Consider the following 21,022-nt stretch of genomic DNA (forward strand, 5'->3'; position numbering starts at 1 on the left):
GGCATGGTCTGTCAATTATAGCTAACTGACAGTTCTCATTACCACGCCCAGACGGTTCGGGTGAACTTTTATAGTGGGAAATTTAGGCTTAGAAAAATACGTTTTAAAGTACGTTGAAATGACTGAATAATAAAAAAATTATGCACATTTGTTTTGTTGTTGCCTAAAGACAACTGGGAAGTGTCACGTTCAACCACTATGTTACTCCTTTAAGGAAAAAAATGAATGTGCAAAAATAAATTTGACTAGAATGACTGGTATGACTGAAATATGTCCAATTTTCCCATACTGTCTTTTGTTCAGTATTTTAATATTTATTTGTGGTAGACAGCCATGATATACACAGAATTAACAAGTCCAGTCCATGTGATTGCAGTATATACTGTGGCAGGCTCACGGGTATGGGGTTTCCACGTCACCAATTCAATAACTAAACACGCCCACGAAACACAACTAGAGTGCAATTGGGGAATATTAGGGAAATTTACACACGGAGGGAAAGGGGGACGTTCAGCAACCAATTCACAGTCCACAATCCGTTCTCGTTGTCCTTTCTCCGTATTCCAGGGGTAATCCAAAAAACCAGGTCCTCAGCCGAAACAGTCCGGTACACAGCGGGGTTAGTCAGACAGTCCAGGTCACAACAGGTAATCACACAGATTTTTCTTAGCTTTCTCTCAGTCTCCGCAACACGTGTTTCCCTCTCGGTACTTTGCGCTGTTTGTGCAACCCGCTTCCCCTTTTATCCCCATGCACTTAATGGCTTAATGAAGCCCAGGCTTGCCTCGTTGGGGCAGAAAGTCCATATAAGGCTCGGGAGTGGAGCCAGCGGGCTGCAACATATCTGCCCTCAATTAACACTCCCCTCACCTCTCCCTGCCGTCTGCCACAATACGTACGTGGCCGCCACCCGTGTCCCATGTTCCCACACCAGGTGTGCATTTCCATCCAGAGAATGCACAGTTTGGACTGAGCAATCGTTACTCAGGAAAAACATGACTGCTTTAAATAAATTCATTTCTTATATGTAGGCAATTCTTTATCTTCTAAATTTACCATCATTTTCAAATGCAATATTTTGACCACATCAGAATAAATGTTTTTCAGAATTTTCAGTTCATTTTGTACGTATTGTAAATATGATTTATGTAATATTTGCCACATTATATATGGGGTTAAATTATGTAATGTGGCAATTCTGAACCAGCAGAGAGTTGCCAGTGATAATAATTATTGCTGCATCAAATTCAGGGAGCTAATTGGTTCAGGTGTCATTGAGTTTACAGCACACTCCTCAGTTCAGTTTTACAATTGTTTGTGGTTGAGTATGCCTGTGTGGTAAGAAGAGGAATCTTATGAGGATTGGAGACAAAAAATAAATAAATAAATGGAATCATGACAGTTGGTAATTTTATAAATAATACATAGCTACTCCTCTACCTACTTTCCCCAAGAAGGGAATGCCTCTCCCTCTCCATGAGATCAGGGGGCTGTGCTTCATGAGGGTATTTAAACATGAGAGAGCACGACATCCTGACCTGAAAGCATGGAGGCGATGTGGAGCACACTGGTTCTGGCTCTGATGGCTGGAGAGCTCACCCTGGCAAAGGGAAGTTCAGGGTTGGGGTGCACACTGCAGGGGACCCCCAGGCCTTCTTCATTCTCCGAACCTGGGGACTTTGTGATCGGAGGAGTTTTTCCCATCCACTACTATGTGATCATCACTGCGAACAACTACACCAGCCGACCCAAAGCGCCGCACTGTACAGGGAGGTCAGTGAACAGAGGAAGAGCATTCTGAAATGTGGAGGCCTGTGGATATATGTGTTATATCTAGGAGATACACAATAAATATAAACAAAATCTGTCATAAAATGCATTATTTAGATGAACAGCAGGATCTAAATATATTGTAATATATATTGTTCTACATATATGATCTCCAAAGGTTTTGTAATGAATTGTATGAAGATTTACACTTCACTTTAAAAGCTTGTTAAGTTTGTGTTCTGTTTATTTTATGCATGTTTCCATCACTGTTTTATTATTTCACATATTATTTACAAGATTAGTATTTAGATTATTTCACACATTATTTACCATCTGTTTCAACTTAAAGGTAACCCGGTGGACATGCTTAGAGCAGTCAAGTATTCTCTTATAATTAAATTTATATATTTATTTAGCAATTTCAGAAATATTTATGTTCTGTTATTTTAAAAGTCACATAAAAATAAAATATATAGACAATCTGGAACCATTCATTATAACTCCAAGACCACCTTCTGCCATAATCTGTTGATCTTTCTGACATAGCAAGGCAATGCTCCACTCTTTTTTATTATCTAAATATAGAATATGTCTAATAAAATTAAAATAAAAGGTATACTTTTACTTTATTCTTGTCTTTGGACAATTTACTGCATGTTCTGTTATGTTCACGTCATATTGTTGTTCAAAACAGTTTAAATTTCCGGGAAGTGCGCTTTGCTAGAACCATGGTTTTTGCCATCAAGGAAATCAACAACAGCTCAGAGCTCCTGCCAGGTGTAACTCTGGGCTACCAGATCCATGACTCCTGTGGCTCCTTGCCAGTAGCCGTGAAGGTGGCATTCCAGCTGACCAATGGCATAGAGCCAGTCTTCTTTCCCAACCAGACCTGCTCAAAGTCTGCCACTGTGCATGCTGTAGTGGGCGAGTCTAACTCCTCTCCTACCATGGCCATGTCCAGAATTCTTGGACCTTTCGGCATCCCCCAGGTGAGCTCCTCCTGCCCAGGCCTTGTGTGCATGTTCCAATAAATTGTCATTATATAACCCTTGCACTCATAAATGTATTTGAAATAAAATCAGAGAGATTAGCTATTAATATAGAATATACAATAAGTAAATATTTTAGTAATAAGCCTGCTACTTTCATGGTAATTTGGTTTTATTACTGTTCTCTGTAAATGGACATCTCATCGTTTCCTCGTTTTCCAAATTAGCCACATTATATCTTGCATTCAAGATTCCTCCTAGAATACTTTCTGAATGGCTGCATGTATTTGTGCACAGTGCTAGTATATTAGTACTGAATAGATAAATAAATACAGTGCCGTTCGTAAGCGTTTGCACAGGGACACAATTTTTGTTGTCTTGGCTATCAACTCCAGTACAATCGATTTGAAATGAAACAATGAATATAAGTTTAAAGAGCAGAATGTCAGCTTTAATTTGTGGGTCTTTACATTCACATCAAGTTATCTGAGTACAAAAGTAAAGCCATTTCTGTTCACATTTCTTGCATTTTAGGGGACCAAAAGTATTTAGACAAATTAACATACTAATTAAGGTCAACATATTTAGTCCTTGGCTACAAATCGTTGACAGTGAAACACTGTGTCTTCCCTGATGATGTAAAATTAGTACTGACAGTCCGCACTTTAGCTGCAGTTAAAAACTTTAACTCAGAGTTTCATTTCAAATCCTATTTGCGGTACTACAGAGCTAAAAAAAATATCACTATCCAAATATTTATGAACTAAACTGTAGATAGACATGTAGAGAGATATTTTGATGTACTAATATTCATGGCTATAATAATGTTACATTTACTATTAAGATGTGCATCTTTCCTTTCATGGAGCTATAGGTGAGCCATTTTTCCAGCTGTTCCTGTCTTAGTGACAAGCTGCAGTACCCCACCTTCTCCAGGACCATACCCAGTGACTATTTCCAGGCAGCTGCTCTGGCTAGACTAGTCAAGCATTTTGGCTGGACTTGGATTGGGGCGGTGAGGAGCGACTCAGACTATGGGAACAGTGGGATGGCCGCCTTCCTGCAGGCAGCACAGGCAGAGGGCATCTGCGTGGAGTACTCAGAGGCGCTCTACAGGACCAACCCCCGTACAAAAGTGCGACGTGTGGCAGAGGTCATCAGCAGGTCCACGGCCCGCGTCGTTGTGGCGTTCGTAGCCACAGGCGACATGCTGGTCTTGCTGTCGGAGCTGGAAGGCATGCTGATGGCCCCGCTACAGTGGATTGGGAGTGAGGCCTGGGTCACTAACCACATATTGTTGCAGTTCCGTCTGTTTGCCGGTGCCATCGGCTTTGGCATCCCTCGCTCAGTCATTCCAGGGCTGCGGGACTTCCTGTTGGACCTGGGGCCGGCACAGGTTTCCCACTCACCGCTGCTCACAGAGTTCTGGGAGAGTGCTTTCGGCTGCAGCCTGGGGGGAAGTCAGACTGCAGTGGGCCAGAAAACATGTGATGGAAACCAGAATCTGCGAGATCTGCAGAACCCCTACACAGACACATCCCAACTGCGCATCTCCAACATGGTGTACAAGGCTGTGTATGCAATAGCCCATGCCATACACAGCGTCATCTGCACAGACGAACCTAACTCTCCACCCCACTGCAACACAAGTATCCGAGTTGAGCCACAACAGGTAAACGGTCCATTGCACAAACTTTCAACTATAATGGATATGGGTATCAACACGATGATTATTGTTATTATGAGTCTGATGCCCTTATCCTGTGTGATTTAGAGAGTATTCAGTACTATAATGCAGATTACAAATGAATCCTTGCAACGAAGAACTGTATATATCCATTTTTTATCAATGCCGTTTACATGCCCACTTCACTGTTTTGAAGATTGATCAGCATACCGTTAACTAGCTAGCTAATGTTAACTAAATTAGGGTAAGCTAAAGCTCCGGGTTGATAATAGCTTGGTGTCTCATGCCTGCTATTAGCGAACGCTAAAATTTTTTTACATTATCGATAACGTTAATGTCAGCTGTTATTGACTGTCTTGAACTTAGCTACTTATGTTGTCAATACGTTAGCTCACAGATCTGTTTCATTCTTTAGTTGACATGGGGAAAGTATGTGCCGGTTCATGCAATAAAGATTGCAGCAAAATCACGGAGGAGAGGACACTGCAGCTCTTCACCGAGTTTTATGCGGTTTTCCATGGAGATGTACTGTTCTTCCACATTACAGAAATTAAAACATTAATAAAAATGTTTTAAAAATGAAATCAAAAGAAATAATCAATATAATAACAAACATTAGGCAATACCTAAATATGTTTCAACTGTGGAACTCTGGGTGTTTAAACATAAACGCCAAAAAATAAATGTTTGATTTTCCAAAAATAAAACAGTTAGCATTTATATGGTTCTTCGTTACAAGGGTACAAATACTAACTCAGCAAGCACAGTTTAACCTACATTACACAAGCTACAACCTAAAAGGCCACTACAAAAAATAGCATTCAGTCACTTAAATCCTTTTCAAACAGCAGAACAGTTATTTTCATGATGAATTTACTGAGGTGGAATGTGAAAGACTGACTAATTTTTACGCCGGCCACAAAAATCTAGGAAAGGAACATACCACTGCTGGGGACGTGGAGGGGGGGGGGGGGGGGGGGGGGGGGCGTGAGGATGTGGTTATTGGGGAAAAATGACTAAATGATTAACATGGATGATGAGTGGAAATTGCTCTGGTCACTAGCAGGTGTACTATCAGCCCTCTGACTCCCTCCCATCAGGTCATGGAGCACCTGAGAAAAGTGAACTTCTCCAGGAATGGGTACAAAGTCTCCTTTGATGCCAATGGGGATCCGGTGGCCACTTATGAGCTGGTGAACTGGCAGGTGATGAGGGATGGGCACATGGAGTTTGTGACTGTGGGCCACTATGATGCATCTGCCCCAGAAGGACAGGTGTTGATCATGAACAGGAACATTACCTGGGCAGGTGGCCAGCCCCAGGTAATTTCACATTCAAATGTGATTTCATTAGACAGTTATGCTGGCTTGTCAGAGTTGGCTCATGTCTATTGCTGTGATATTTGTTTGTTTGAAGGTGCCTGTGTCAGTGTGCAGTGAAAGCTGTCCCCCAGGCACTCGGAAGGCAGTGCAGAGAGGAAGGCCTGTCTGCTGCTACGACTGTGTGCCCTGTGCTGAGGGAGAAATCAGCAATGTCACAGGTACAGAGAAGCAAGAATAATTAGCTGAATATTAGCTGAATGTAGCACAATAAATATATTGCATTTAGAATACTGTAAGTAAATTTAGGATATGTATATTTTTTGAATGTACTTTGGAGGCTCTCACATGTTGGGTGACACACCTGCAACTTTATGAGCTTAGGCCAATGTTGATGGGTTTTATATCAGTGTAAAGATCTGAAGCATAATACTAGTCACATGTTTCAATCCCACAGCTCTGAGGACTTGTTTTTCATGCCCTGACCTCTTCTTACTGAGGTTTTCTTTCTTTTGTGCAGATTCCCTGGACTGTATCACCTGCCCAGCTGACTACTGGACGAATGCAGAGAAGGATGAATGTGTACCCAAACCTGTTGAGTTCTTGTCCTTCCACGAGGTTCTGGGGATCATCCTGACTGGCTGTTCTGTGACTGGGGCCTGCATGGCCATCACAGTGGCTGCCGTGTTTTACCGACACAGGGACACTCCCATTGTGAAAGCCAACAACTCAGAGCTCAGCTTCCTGCTGGTCTTTTCATTGAAACTGTGTTTCCTTTGTTCTCTTACTTTCATCGGCCGGCCCTCTGAGTGGTCCTGCATGCTACGCCACACTGCGTTTGGGATCACCTTTGTCCTCTGCATCTCTTGTGTTCTGGGAAAAACAGTAGTAGTGTTAATGGCCTTCAGGGCTACACTTCCAGGTAGTAATGTGATGAAGTGGTTTGGGCCTCTGCAGCAGAGACTGAGTGTTCTTGCTTTCACTCTCATACAGGTCCTTATTTGTGTGCTTTGGTTAACAATATCCCCTCCTTTCCCCAACAAGAACATGAAGCACTACAAAGAAAAGATCATTCTAGAATGTGATGTAGGATCAGCAGTGGGGTTCTGGGCTGTACTGGGTTATATTGGCCTCCTCTCTATATTGTGCTTTGCTTTAGCTTTTTTGGCTCGTAAGCTGCCTGACAACTTCAATGAAGCTAGATTCATCACATTCAGCATGCTAATATTCTGTGCAGTCTGGATAACCTTTATACCAGCTTATGTCAGCTCACCAGGAAAGTTCACTGTAGCTGTGGAGATCTTTGCAATTTTAGCTTCCAGCTTTGGTTTGTTTGTTTGCATTTTTGTGCCTAAATGCTTCATAATATTGTTTCGGCCTGAGAAAAATACTAAAAAGCACATGATGGGGAAAATGCCATCAAAATCTTTCTGAAGCACAGAAGCAAATCTCAGTAATGTTGATTAATGATTGTATTTGACATTTCTTTTTGATTTCTTATGTATATTTCTTTAAGTGAAAATTGCATATATCTAAATATCTTGGAGGACCAAATATTTTTCATCTCTAATTTTAATTTAGCTGGAGCCACAGACCCTCAGGGATTTTATACCAGCAATAAAGATTGATTAATCAGGGTGCTTCTGTTTTCTGGTGTTTGTGTATAATACACAATTGTCCAGTCCTCATTGAAAATGCACCAAGCAAAGTAGCAAGATTGGAACTTGACTTATATGTAAAACAGAAAAATGCAACCACATAAAGCAGGGGTATCCAATTTTATCCAAAAAGGGTTGATGTGTGTGCATGTTTTTGCTTTTTTGATTTTTGCAGCAAGACACTTTATTCTTATTAAATTCTTGATTTAAGATGATGATTAGTTAATTATTTTATTAGACTTTTTTGCCAAGTGTTATATAACTGCTCTAATTTTTATTGTGGGCATTTCTCACTGCTTCTAACAAAACACATCATGCGTTTTTACAACACTTAAAAATACTGCAGCATGTCCACAGTAGTAAGTAATCGAGTTGAATTTATCATGTGACTGTCCTTGTAAACATCACTATTAATCATCATCTATAAAATATTAATTAATTAGTGGCAATTACTTTATAAACTTAGGTGCTCCAAATGGGATAATTGTTTCAGAAGGGGCTTAATAAAAAGGACATTGCAACCTCTAGCTGACAGAGAACTGAAGTACCATGTGAGAATACAAAAGAAGACAAATTATTGGCCCTATTTATGAACAAATTTCAGCAGTCTAAGTCACTTAAAAGCTCCTAACAAACATGCTCCGCCAAGCACTCCTCTTTCAAAGACACTGAGAGCTTTTCTACAAGACATGGCAGCCAAAATACCATATCAGTCAAGTTTCTCTGTCCAGCATTTTTGTACACAACCATGAGCAAGCTGTAATGATTATTAATTAACTCACTTAATTGTGGAACAACACCCATGTGGAAGCACCTTCTTTCAAAAAAAACGTTGTAGCCCTCATTACTTAAGTGTTTCCTTTAGTAAGCTGGCAGTTTGGGGAGAGTGGGGAACTAGCTAATGGTTTTTGTATTTGGCTCAATTGTGAAAATATTTCTAGAAATAGATTCAGCATTTTTAATACAAACAGCCTACATCCCTTGGCTATGATTACCCACAACAATTACATTTCTGGGACATACCATTCGCTAGCAATCTGACTGAAAGTACCAGGAGTGAAATGTTACATTTAACCCTGTGGGTGGGGTAAAAACACACACGGCGGGAGTACACCTAACAGTCTTAATATCTTTAAAAGTTAACACAAAGTTAGATAATTCAGTACAATTAAATGTTATATGACACAAACAGCCTGCCTATATTGGTAAATCTATCACAACACTGTACAATATTCTCTGGTTCCTGACTGATGTTTTCTCTTTTCAGCTGTTACATTTCACCACGTAGCCTGAAGTTAAAGTTGACTTAAATATATATATGAACCTCAGGTCTGAGGTGAACAAATACAATCAATTGGTTAATGAACAGCAGGCTGTTAATATTATTTTTTTAAATTTCCAACATATCAACAACCTCTGTGGGGGACCCCTGTTAGTGGTGCTCTTTCAGTATGTCATTTCCTGCAAATACAGATGACTGTTGATTGTTTGAGCTATTTATTTTGCATTGTATAGCTATGCATTTGTATGTATCGTCTTTATATTTTGTCATTGTAGGCTATTTTGTGCATTGTACAGTATGCAGATGCTTAAGAAATGTCATCATGAAGTCTATTAAAAACACTCTTAGGCCTAAATATATTCTGTCATGGTTCTGTCATTTCTCTGGCATAATTTATTTTACAATATTTTATCCGGCAGCAAATGAAAAGTTAAGTCTCAGCTATAAATAAATATATTTTCATGTCCACAAATGTTTTCTATAATTAGGTCACAAATGATTAAAATAAAGTTGTGCAAAAATATTCATGTCTAATCTAAAGACGATGTTCAACTACCTTAAAACAATTAACAAAGGTTACACACATGGGCAGTCACACAAGAAAAGAATGAAAGCAGATACCAAATCCCAGCTTTTGTCCCAGAGTAATCCAAGGATGTGCAAAGGCAAAAATTCAAAAACCAAAGGACAGCAGGATATTTCAAAAGACCAGACCTAAATGCTCTTGCCCACACACTTTGGCATTGCTCTATTAACTTAATTTTTTTTAAAAATTAATAATAAAAAACTTGATTACTTTTACATGCTGAGAAGATTGAAAGAAAAGGAATACTGAGGATACAGTTTTAACAAAAATTTTCACAATTATAACACATTATAATTGTTGAATTACATGAAGGAGGTAAACTGCAAATACAAAATGTATACATTTAGTGCATTTACTGGAATTAATAAAATTCTGCAAATATTAAATTAAAAAAATCAGCACACTTAACTATGTTCATCACTAAAATAACAATTCCAGAAATTTGTGTGGTTTTATTATTAAGGAAAAAATTAAATGTGCAAAAATAAATTTGACTGGACTGACTAGTATAACTGGAATAGATGTCCAATTTTCACGTACTATCTTTTGTTGAGTATTTTAAAATGTATTTGTGGTAGACAACCAGTCCAGTCCATGTGATTGCAGGATATACGTACGTGGCTCCCACCCGTGTCCCATATTCCCACACCAGGTGTGGATGTTCATCTAGAGGATGCACAGTTTGGACTAGTCTGGCATTTATGAGCAATCGTTACTCAGGAAAACTTGGCTGCTTTAAATTAATTAATTACTTATACGTATGCAATTTTTTAATCTTCTGACTTTAATCAATTTAAAATGCAATATCGTGACCATATCAGAATAAATGTTTTTCAGAATTTTAATTTCATTTTATGGGCAGTCAATATGATTTATGTAATATTTGGAACAAAATATTTTATGTAATTATGTAATGTGGCAATTTTGAACCAGCAGAGAGGTGCCAGTGATAGTAATTATTGTTGCATCTAATTCAGGGAGCTTATTGATTCAGGTGTCAGTGAGTTTAAAGCACACTTCTCAGATCAGTTTTACAATTGCATGTGGTTGAGCATGCCTGTGTGGTGAGAAGAGGATACTTATAAGGATTGGAGACCAAAAACATGAAAAATGGAATCATGACAGTTCGTACTTTTGTAAATAATACATAGCCACTCCTCTACATGTTTTTCCCCCAGAAGGGAATGCCTCTTCCTCTCCATGAGATCAGGGGGCTGTGCTCCAGGAGGGTATTTAAACATGTGAGAGCATCACATCCTGTTATTAAAGCATGGAGGTGATGTGGAGTACAGTGGTTCTGGCACTGATGGCTGGAGTTCTCACCCTGGCAAAGGGAGGGTCAGGGTTGGGGTGCACAATGCAGGGCACCCCCAGGCCTGCTTCATTCTCCCAACCTGGGGACTTTGTGATCGGAGGCGTTTTTCAAATCCACTACTATGTGATCACCACTGAGAACAACTACACCAGCCGACCCAAAGCGCCGCAGTGTACGGGGAGGTCAGTAAAGAGAGGAAGAGCATTCTGAAATGTGGAGGCCTGTGGATATGTTTTAGATTTAGGAGATACATACATAAATATAAACAAAATCTATCATAAAATACATTACTTAGATGAACTGCAGGATGTAAATATATTGTAATATATATTGTTCAACATATATGATCTCCAAACTTTTCGTAATGGATTGTAGTGAAGATTTACTCTTCACTTTAAAAGCTTGTTAGGTTTGTGTTGTTTTGTTTATTTTATGTATGTTGCCATCATTGTTTTATTATTTCACATATTATTTACAAGATTATTATTTAGATTATTTCACACATTATTTACCATCTGTTTTAACTTAAAGGTAAGCTGGTGCACATGCTTAGAGCAGTCAAGTATTCTCTTATAATTAAAAATATATATTTCTTTAACAATTTCAGAAATATTTATGTTCTGTAATTCTAGATGTCAAATAAATATAAAATATATAGACAATCTGGAACCATTCATTATAACTCCTAGAGCATCTTCTGCCATAATCTGTTGATATTTCTGGCGTACCAAGGCAATGCTCCACTCTTTTTTAGTATAGAATAGGTCTAATTAAATTAAAATTAAAGGTATATTTTTACATTCTTGTTTTTGGACAACAACAAATTACATGTTCTGTTATTTTCACATCATATTGTTGTTCAAAACAGTTTAGATTTCCGGGAAGTACGCTTTGCTAGAACCATGGTTTTTGCCATCATGGAAATCAACAACAGCTCAGAGCTCCTGCCAGGTGTAACTCTGGGCTACGAGATCCATGACTCCTGTGGCTCCGTGCCAGTAGCCGTGAAGGTGGCATTCCAGCTGACCAATGGCATAGAGCCAGTCTTCTTTCCCAACCAGACCTGCTCAAAGTCTGCCACTGTGCATGCTGTTGTGGGCGAGTCTAACTCCTCTCCTACCATCGCCATGTCCAGAATTCTCGCACCCTTCAGCATCCCCCAGGTGAGCTCCTCCTGCCCAGTCCTCGTGGGCATGTTCTAATAAATTATCATTATATAGCCCTTGCACTCATAAATGTATTTGAAATAAATCCAAGAGATTAGCTGTTAATATAGAATATACAATAAGTAAACATTTTTTTGTAATAAGCCTGCTACTTTCATGGTAATTTGATTACTGTTTCTGTAAATGGAGATCTTATCGTTTCCCAAATTAGCCACATTATATCTTGCATACAAGATACCTCCTGGAAAACTTTCTGAATGGCTACAGGTATTTTTGCACAGTGCTAGTATACTAGTGCTGAATAGATAAATAAATACAGTGCCATCCGTAAGTGTTTGGACAAGGACACAATTTTTGTTGTCTTGGCTATCAACTCCAGCACAATCGATTTGAAATGAAACAATGGAATGAGATTAATGTGCAGAATGTCAGCTTTAATTTGAGGGTCTTTACATTCATATAGAGTTATCCGTGTAGGAAGTACTGCCCTTTTTGTGCACATTTCATGCATTTTAAGGAACCAAAAGTATCTGGACAAATTAACATCATATTAACCCCTTAGCGCACATGCCAATCATGCAAATCTGGCCAACTCTTGCCCATTTAAGGGGTACCCTATTTAACCTCTTAAGGCACAAGCCAAATTTTGCCAATCCTTGCCCATTTAGGGGGTACCCTATTTAAAGCTTTATAACTCCAGACGTGAACACCACAGAGACTTGAAAAATGGCTTAAATGAAGCAAGACATTTGTACCATTTACAATACTAATTGTATTTCAGAAATAAAGTGCCACAAATGCAATTGTCTAGGCAAAAAATCTAAATTAATTTGTTCTTTTTTAGGTTGTAATGAAATACTGAGAGATTGTATATATACAGCAGGTTAAACTACACATGTCCTAGATCAAAAACTTCTTGACCACAAGTTCATAAAATCTAAGGGTGGATATGTAGAACTACTAAAGATCTATCAAGCAAAAACTAAGCAGTGTACCAAGCGTCTCCAAATCTATCCAAAATGTATAAATTATGCATTGCTGTAAATCACAATATATTCACGTATTTGGTAAATGGAATGCATTTATATAGTGCTTTTATCCAAAGCGCTTTACAATTGATGCCTCTCATTCGCCAGAGTAATTAGGGGTTAGGTGTCTTGCTCAAGGACATTTCAACATGCCAAGGGCAGGAGATTGAACCGGCAACCCTCCGACTGCCAGACAATTGGTCTTACCTCCTGAGCTATGTCGCCACCTCCTGTTCTGTCTTACTCAAGAAAACAATGTCAGCTACGTCTATCAGCAAACATATGGCTTAGCTATGCTCAGAAGTCCTCAATAATAATAATATTTTCCAAGAAATTACAGAAATCATTGATAAAGTTTCATCAGGTGCAGTGTCTTTTATTGTTACCACAGAGTGAATGCGTAAGTGAATGCGATTATGAGAAAACTTGCAGTTACGTTGAGCTATAAAACGTTATTCAAAAAGAAAACATGGACATGTTATACATCATTAGGTGTGTGCCTTGCCCTCTTTATGGCAGACTGAAGAAGGTATCTTACCGAAACGTTTCTTTCTTTCTTTTCTCACCCTGCACCTTTTTGGTGGCACATTTGTTTTGTACAGCACTATGGACCATTAAATATTTGAGAAGATTTTTGCATCCTTAAACCTCAGTGTGGACATTCCTTTGTTTAATATCAGTGTGCGTGCATTTTCTATATCTCATCTTATATGCATTTAGCTTACGCACCTGAGTTTTTCTGGATTGTTCGACAAGAGCGCAAACTATTTTCTATTTTTTGATACATCGTTAGAAACCATATTTTGTCACCTATTGGGTTGATTAATTGTCGATCAAGCCAGACTGTACTAAAAAAGGCGACAACATCGTAAACAACATGTGTGGTATTAAGCACAGCTATATTGGAAGGTGCCCAGGCATCACAAATGCGTGAATATTTCACAAATGGATTATCCAAGACAATATGTGACCACTCTATAAATATACAACCTTACCATTAAACCAATGGTAAGCTGTCTAGATTACATGCATTTAGCAGATATCCAGAGCGACGACACAACTTTTACAAAGCATTTTAAACTGTATCCATTTATACAGCTGGATATATACTGAAGAAATGCAGGTTAACTACCTTGCTCAAGGGTACAACGGCAGCGTCTTACCCAGGAATCGAACCTATGACCTTTTGTTTACAAGCCCAGTTCCTTACCCACTGTGCCACATTGCCATCTATTTATTCAAAATTTAGTCCCAGCTATTGACTGGAGAATGGCATGGCACAATAATTTGTTAAACTGTCTCGTTTATTTTGTTATTCAATGAGCAGTGTTTTGACTGCTGTATTGGCATATCTTAGGGCTATTGTTGGGTTTATCTTTTTTCTATGACGGAATACAATTTTTGAGTAGTGAAAGAATATTTCTGTGAATGCCCAAATAGACAATATTGTCCATTATGTCATGGGTGGGGGGTGTAGTTGCAGATGAGACTGCAGGGAGAAGGTGCTTGTTAAATGAATGGTCAGCGCGACAATGGTAGCGCTGCCAAACTCCATATTCACCATACTTGCCGTGTATAGTCTACTAATGAAACTAGAACAGAGTTTCTGTTTTCAGCTCATACTTTGGTTGCAGGAGCAATTAATTTCTGAGTTGAGCAATCTAGGAACACCGGCATGCCGACCACTAGGGGGATTATGCTAAGAGGTTAATTAAAGACAAGACATTTGATCCTTGGTTACAAATCTTTTTCAGTGAAAAACTGTATCTTCCCTGATGATGCAAAATTAAACCTGACAGTCTGCACTTTAACCGCAGTTAAAAAACATTAACTCAGTGTTTCATTTCAAATACAATTTGCGGTCGTAGAGAGCTGAAAAAAAACATCACTGTCCAAATACTTATAAACTGCCCTGTAGATAGTCACGTAGAATAATAATATTCATGGCTATAATAATGTTACATTCACTATTAAGATGTACATCTTTTCATTCATGGAGCTGTAGGTGAGTCATTTGGCCACCTGTGCCTGTCTTAGTGACAAGCTGCAGCACCCCACCTTCTCCAGGACCATCCCCAGTGACTACTACCAGGCAGAAGCCCTGGCTAGACTAGTCAAGCATTTTGGCTGGACTTGGATCGGGGCGGTGCGGAGTGACTCAGACTATGGGAACAACGGGATGGCCGCCTTCCTGCAGGCTGCACAGGCAGAGGGCATCTGCGTGGAGTACTCAGAAGCGTTCGACATGACCAGCCCTCGCGCAAAAGTGCGACACATAGCAGAAGTCATCAGCAGGTCCACAGCCCGCGTCGTTGTGGCGTTTATTGCTGTAGGCGACATGCTAGTCTTGCTGTCGGAGCTGGAAGGCATGCTGATGGCTCCACTACAGTGGATTGGGAGTGAGGCCTGGGTCACTAATCGCATAATGTTGCAGTTCCGTCTGTTTGCCGGTGCCATCGGTTTTGGCATCCCCCGCTCAGTCATTCCAGGGCTGCGAGACTTCCTGTTGGACCTGGGGCCGGCACAGGTTTCCCACTCACCACTCCTTACAGAGTTCTGGGAGAGCGCTTTCGGCTGCAGCCTGGGGGGAAGTCAGACCTCAGCGGGCCAGAAAACATGCGATGGAAACCAAAATCTGCAAGATCTGCAGAACCCCTACACAGACACATCCCAGCTGCGCATCTCTAACATGGTATACAAGGCTGTGTATGCAATAGCCCATGCCATACACAGCATCATCTGCACAGACAAACCTAACGCTCCATCACACTGCTACACAAGTATCCGAGTTGAGCCACAACAGGTAAACAGTCCATTGCACAAACTTTCAACTATAATGGATATGGGTACCAACACTATAATTATTGTTAGTATGAGTTTGATGCCCTTATCCAGTGTGATATAGAGAATTTTCAATACTACAATGCAGATTACAAATAATAACTCGGCAAGCACAGTTTAACCAACACTACACAAGCTACGATCTAAAAGGCCACTACAAAAAACAGCATTCAGTCACTTAAATCCCTTTCAATCAGCAGAACAGTTATTTTCATGATGAATTTACTGATGTGGAATGTGAAAGACCGACTAATTTTTATGCCGGCCACAAAAATCTGGGAAAGGAACATACCACTGCTGGGGGGGGGGGGGGGGGGGCGTGAGGATGTGTTTATTCAGGAAAAATAAGTGAATGGTTAACATGGAGGCTGACTGGATATTGCTCTGGTAACTAGCAGGTGTACTATCAGCCCTCTGACTCCCTCCCAACAGGTCATGGGGCACCTGAGGACAGTGAACTTCTCCAGGAATGGGTACAAAGTCTCCTTTGATGCCAATGGGGATCCGGTGGCCATTTATGAGCTGGTGAACTGGCAGATGATGAGGGATGGGCACATGGAGTTTGTGACTGTGGGCCACTATGATACATCTGCCCCAGATGGACAGGTGTTGATCATGAACAAGAACATTACCTGGGCAGGTGGCCAGCCACAGGTAATTTCAAATTCTAAAGTGATATCATTAGACAGTTATGGCTTGTCAGAGTTGGCTCATGTCTATTGCTGTGATATTTGTTTGTTTGAAGGTGCCTGTGTCAGTGTGCAGTGAGAGTTGTCCCCCAGGCACTCGGAAGGCTGTGCAGAGAGGAAGGCCTGTCTGCTGCTACGACTGTGTGCCCTGTGCTGAGGGTGAAATCAGCAATGTCACAGGTACAGAGAAGCATGAATAAATAGCTGTATGTAGCACAATAAACATATTTCATTTAGCATAAGTAAATTTGGAATATGTATATTTTCTGAATGTACTTTGGAGGCTCTCACATGTTGGGGGACACTCCAGTAACTTTATGAGCTTAGACCAATGTTGATGGGTTTTATATCAGTGTAAAGATCTGAAGCATAATACTAGTCACATGTTTCAATCCCACAACTCTGAGGACCTGTTTTTCATGCCCTGACCTCTTCTTACTGAGGTTTTCTCTCTTTTGTGCAGATTCCCTGGAGTGTATCACCTGCCCAGTGGACTACTGGACAAATATTGAGAAGGATGAATGTGTACCCAAACCTGTTGAATTCTTGTCCTTCCACGAGGTTCTGGGGATCATTCTGGCGGCTTGTTCGGTGACTGGGGCTTGCATGGCCATCACAGTGGCTGCTGTGTTTTACAGACACAGGGACACTCCCATTGTGAAAGCCAATAACTCAGAGCTGAGTTTTCTGTTGGTTTTTTCATTGAAACTGTGTTTCCTTTGCTCTCTTACCTTCATCGGTCGGCCCTCTGAGTGGTCCTGTATGCTGCGCCACACTGCATTTGGGATTACCTTTGTCCTCTGCATCTCATGTGTTCTGGGAAAAACAATAGTGGTGTTAATGGCCTTCAGGGCTACACTTCCAGGCAGTAATGTCATGAAGTGGTTTGGGCCTCTGCAGCAGAGACTGAGTGTTCTTGCTTTCACTCTCATACAGGTCCTTATTTGTGTGCTTTGGTTAACAATATCCCCTCCTTTCCCTAGTAAGAACATGATTCACTACAAAGAAAAGATCATTCTAGAATGCGATGTCGGATCAACAGTGGGGTTCTGGGCTGTGCTGGGTTATATTGGACTCCTCTCTATATTGTGTTTTTTTTTAGCTTTTCTGGCTCGTAAGCTGCCTGACAACTTCAATGAAGCCAAATTCATCACATTCAGCATGCTCATATTCTGTGCAGTTTGGATCACCTTTATACCAGCTTATGTCAGCTCACCAGGAAAGTTCACTGTAGCTGTGGAGATCTTTGCAATTTTAGCTTCTAGCTTTGGTCTGACTGTTTGCATTTTTGTCCCTAAATGCTTCATAATATTGTTTCGGCCTGAGCAAAATACCAAAAAGCACATGATGGGGAAAATGCCATCAAAATCTTTCTGAAGCTCATGAAGAAATGTCAGTAACGTTGTCAGTAACGTCCATTGTATTTTAAAAGTTCATTAGGTCATACTTCTTCTGCTGTATATTCTTTTGAGTGAAAAAGTGCATATCTCTAAAATTTTTTGAGGACCATTTTTTATCTGTATCTCATCAGAGATTTCATATCAGCAATAAAGGATTGATGAATCAGGGTGTTTGCATTTTCTGGTGTTTGTGTTTCTGTGCAATTGTTCAGTCTTTACTGAAATGCACCAAGCAAATTAGCAAGATTTGATCTTGACTTGCAAGTTTGTTTGTTTTTTTTTGCAGGTCAAAGATGAGAGCAGAGCAATCTACTGGCACCATGCCTAAAAGCTGCTGCGTCGTATTATGCACGTCAAACAATAAAAAAACCCCAGTTTACAATTTTCTTTACTTCCCCAATGAGCGAAGGACAGTAAAAGAATAGATCTGTGGCTGCAGGCCCCGGCCATTAGATCTAACGCATCTAAGTTAAATAAGCAGGCTGACAAATGTTAGCTAACTAGCTGGTTAAGAGCGAATGGTCCCCATAGCTGGCTAATTTACAGTAAACTGGGTTAGACTATATTATGCATTCAGTGAATTAACGTTATCATTCATTTGTTTGTTTTGTTACACGAATCAGTTAATTTCACTGATCGTCAAAGAAGTCGCACGGAATTGATGTAGTCTAACATAGGTAACTATTAGTCAGGCAATCCAAATGTGAGCCAATCCAAGCTAACTACTGTGATTTTCTACCGTTCATGAATTTGTTAGCTTGCTGTCTAGCTTGCAAAATCAGATCCATTCTTGTTATTTAGAAGTAGGAACAAATCTAGCTCGCTAACTAGAAATATATGAACGTACAGAAATGGAAGTGAATGAGTGTACCGTACGTCTGTGGCAAACACTTCATCACAGGTTAGTTAATGATGTTAAAGTCAGCAGTTATAATGTTACAAGTCAAAGTAGTGAATGTTGATGTTGCATTGAAAGGGCAGTACATATTGAAAAGCCAAGGAAATCCCAATTTAATGTTAGCCTGTAACAAAAGGGTTAAGTTAGCTAACAGCTAGCTCGCTGTTTCTTTAATTTTTTTCTATATAACGACGCCGATCGTTGATCGGCAATGACATAACATAATTATTTGCCTGACTGGCCATAGGATTTGGGCTCCTAATAGCTAAAAAGCAATACGGTATTCCTATTTTATGCTATTAAATTGGCAAAGACCTTGGAATTTGCATTTACCGCCAGTCAAACTAGAGGGGCCGCTTTCACCCAAAAAAGGGGCGGGGGCATGACGCAAGGGCAAAGTACCCAGATGGGCTGCTCTCATCTATTGTATCATGTGTGTCATGCGTGGGCGGTGTAGTTACAGGTGAGACTGCAGGGAGGCGGTGCTTGGTAAATGCGCGACCAGCGTGACAATGGTGGCGCTGCGAAACTCAGTATTCGGCATAGTTGTTCTGAATTGTCTACTAATGAAGCTAGAACACCGAGTTCCTGTTTTCAACTCAGAATTTGGTTGCAGGAGCAATGGAATATCTTAGTTGAACAATCTAGGCCAGCCGTGCCGACCACTAAGGGGTGGGCACTAAGTGGTTAATAAGTAATTATTAGTATAGGGCAAGGGCGTGCACAAGGCCGGGCTAAAGTTGCCCGAGCAACAGCTCATTTGCCCTCTTTGGCTGAGCTGCCCCTCTGGGAAAAAAAAAAAAAATTATTATTGTTTTGTTTTGCTGTTGTGGCTGTGTCACGCCAATTTTTATCCGGGCTGCACAATGGTCCGGGCGACGCAATGACATTCTACAGATGTTATATCCATTGTGACGTAGTTAACGTTTCGTTACAGCGTCTGTTTCTGTTGCGATAAAGATTCTAAGACAACTCAGCAATTTCTCTGGTTTAACGGGTTATTTTCCAGCCTGAAATGCAATCGTATTAGTAAACGGATACATATGTGATCTCGCTTTCAAGTAGTAAGCTACCTCCCTGGTTTTGAAGTAAATGTTTTTACCAATAAATAATAATAATAATAATAATAATAAATGCAATTTTATCCACGGAAATAGCTATACAAAAAAGGCTAAATAAATGATGTGGTCGCGATCGCCATCATAGACGTCAGAAGGAAATGTCACTGACTAAAATTTTTTTTTTAAGTTGTCTCTCTCTCTTTTCCAGTGGAATAAACACCCCGAAGTGAAGCACAACATTACCTACTGATCGTAGATATGATCACTGTGAGGTTGCGTTCCATTGAGGATTTCATCTGCATACTCCCGTATTACTGAAAATGCTGTAGAGGTGGCTAGCTGTAAGTATATGCCGGCGTATGAGTGCTGTATGGTAGCATAGCACTGGCTAGCGCTAGCTAATTGTTAAATAGTCTAGCCTACTTAGCTACACCACTCTATCAATACATATTATATGTATTGAGATAGTGGTGTAGATTTTGGGGGGTACTCAGGGGATACATCCCCCTCAATTAACACATGCATTTGTCCCCCCCAATAAAAACAAGTGTTTGATGCTCAAAATTTCCTGGGGGAGGACCCCCAGACCCCTTACTTAATATGTCCATCCCAAAGTTCAATCGAAACCTACGCCATTGTGTATACACATACACGTATGTTAATATAAACACGATTGCATGCTTCAGCCCCGGAAGCCCACCTAGCAACACAAGTTAGGTTGCCCTTTTTCAGGTTACAGCAACAGCCCCTCAAAATGTCTGTGCACGTCCCTGGTATAGGGGGTAGTGGTGAATGTGAACCGTTTTGACATGAAAATCAATATACCTGGCATGAAGAATCCATTATCTTGTGCCTGTTGTACCAGTAAACGATAACTACTGGACTGAATCGCAATGCAGATTTTGGTGCTTAATTTCGGAGGCCTCTGTGCTAACGTTATACACTCGGTCTGTCATCTCATTAGCAAGGTAGGTAACATTAAACTTTGTGAAAATTGCCAAAAGTGGAACTGTCTAACGTATGGGTTTATTTTATTTGGATTTCAGAAATATAAATGAGTTTCCCACAAAGATTTTACAGATGCAAAAGCAATCCTTTAAATGTTTTATTTTTAGTTAGCCAGCAAGCCAGCGGTTTCCTTTAGTTTGAGGGAGGATTTGAACCTGGTTCTGTCACTTGACCAAAAAGTTCCATAGGCAATTGTGCTACCCGGTGAGCTAGGGCTATGAGGGAAGTAGACGGTGGCTTTGTGAAGTTTTGTTCTTTTAAACCATAGACATGCATATTTAACTAAACAGGAAATTTTACAGAAGTTGTTTGGAATAAATGTCCA

At 40.2% G+C, this 21,022-nt stretch overlaps 1 protein-coding gene and 1 pseudogene across 1 annotated transcript; both read left to right on the forward strand.

The window, feature by feature from the left end:
• Nucleotides 1-1,551: 1,551 nt before the first annotated feature.
• LOC118209475 lies at nucleotides 1,552-7,032 on the forward strand (annotated as a pseudogene).
• Nucleotides 7,033-10,572: 3,540 nt separating this feature from the next.
• Nucleotides 10,573-17,893, forward strand: LOC118209467 (extracellular calcium-sensing receptor-like). Its single transcript, XM_035384787.1, has 6 exons — nucleotides 10,573-10,788; nucleotides 11,475-11,769; nucleotides 14,806-15,603; nucleotides 16,074-16,295; nucleotides 16,387-16,510; nucleotides 16,794-17,893. Exons 1-6 carry the CDS (start codon nucleotides 10,598-10,600, stop codon nucleotides 17,705-17,707), a joined length of 2,544 nt encoding a protein of 847 aa, XP_035240678.1. The 5' UTR covers nucleotides 10,573-10,597; the 3' UTR covers nucleotides 17,708-17,893.
• Nucleotides 17,894-21,022: the final 3,129 nt, after the last annotated feature.

The sequence above is a fragment of the Anguilla anguilla genome, chromosome 12 (assembly GCF_013347855.1).
Source record: "Anguilla anguilla isolate fAngAng1 chromosome 12, fAngAng1.pri, whole genome shotgun sequence".
In the NCBI taxonomy this organism is placed as follows: domain Eukaryota; kingdom Metazoa; phylum Chordata; class Actinopteri; order Anguilliformes; family Anguillidae; genus Anguilla; species Anguilla anguilla.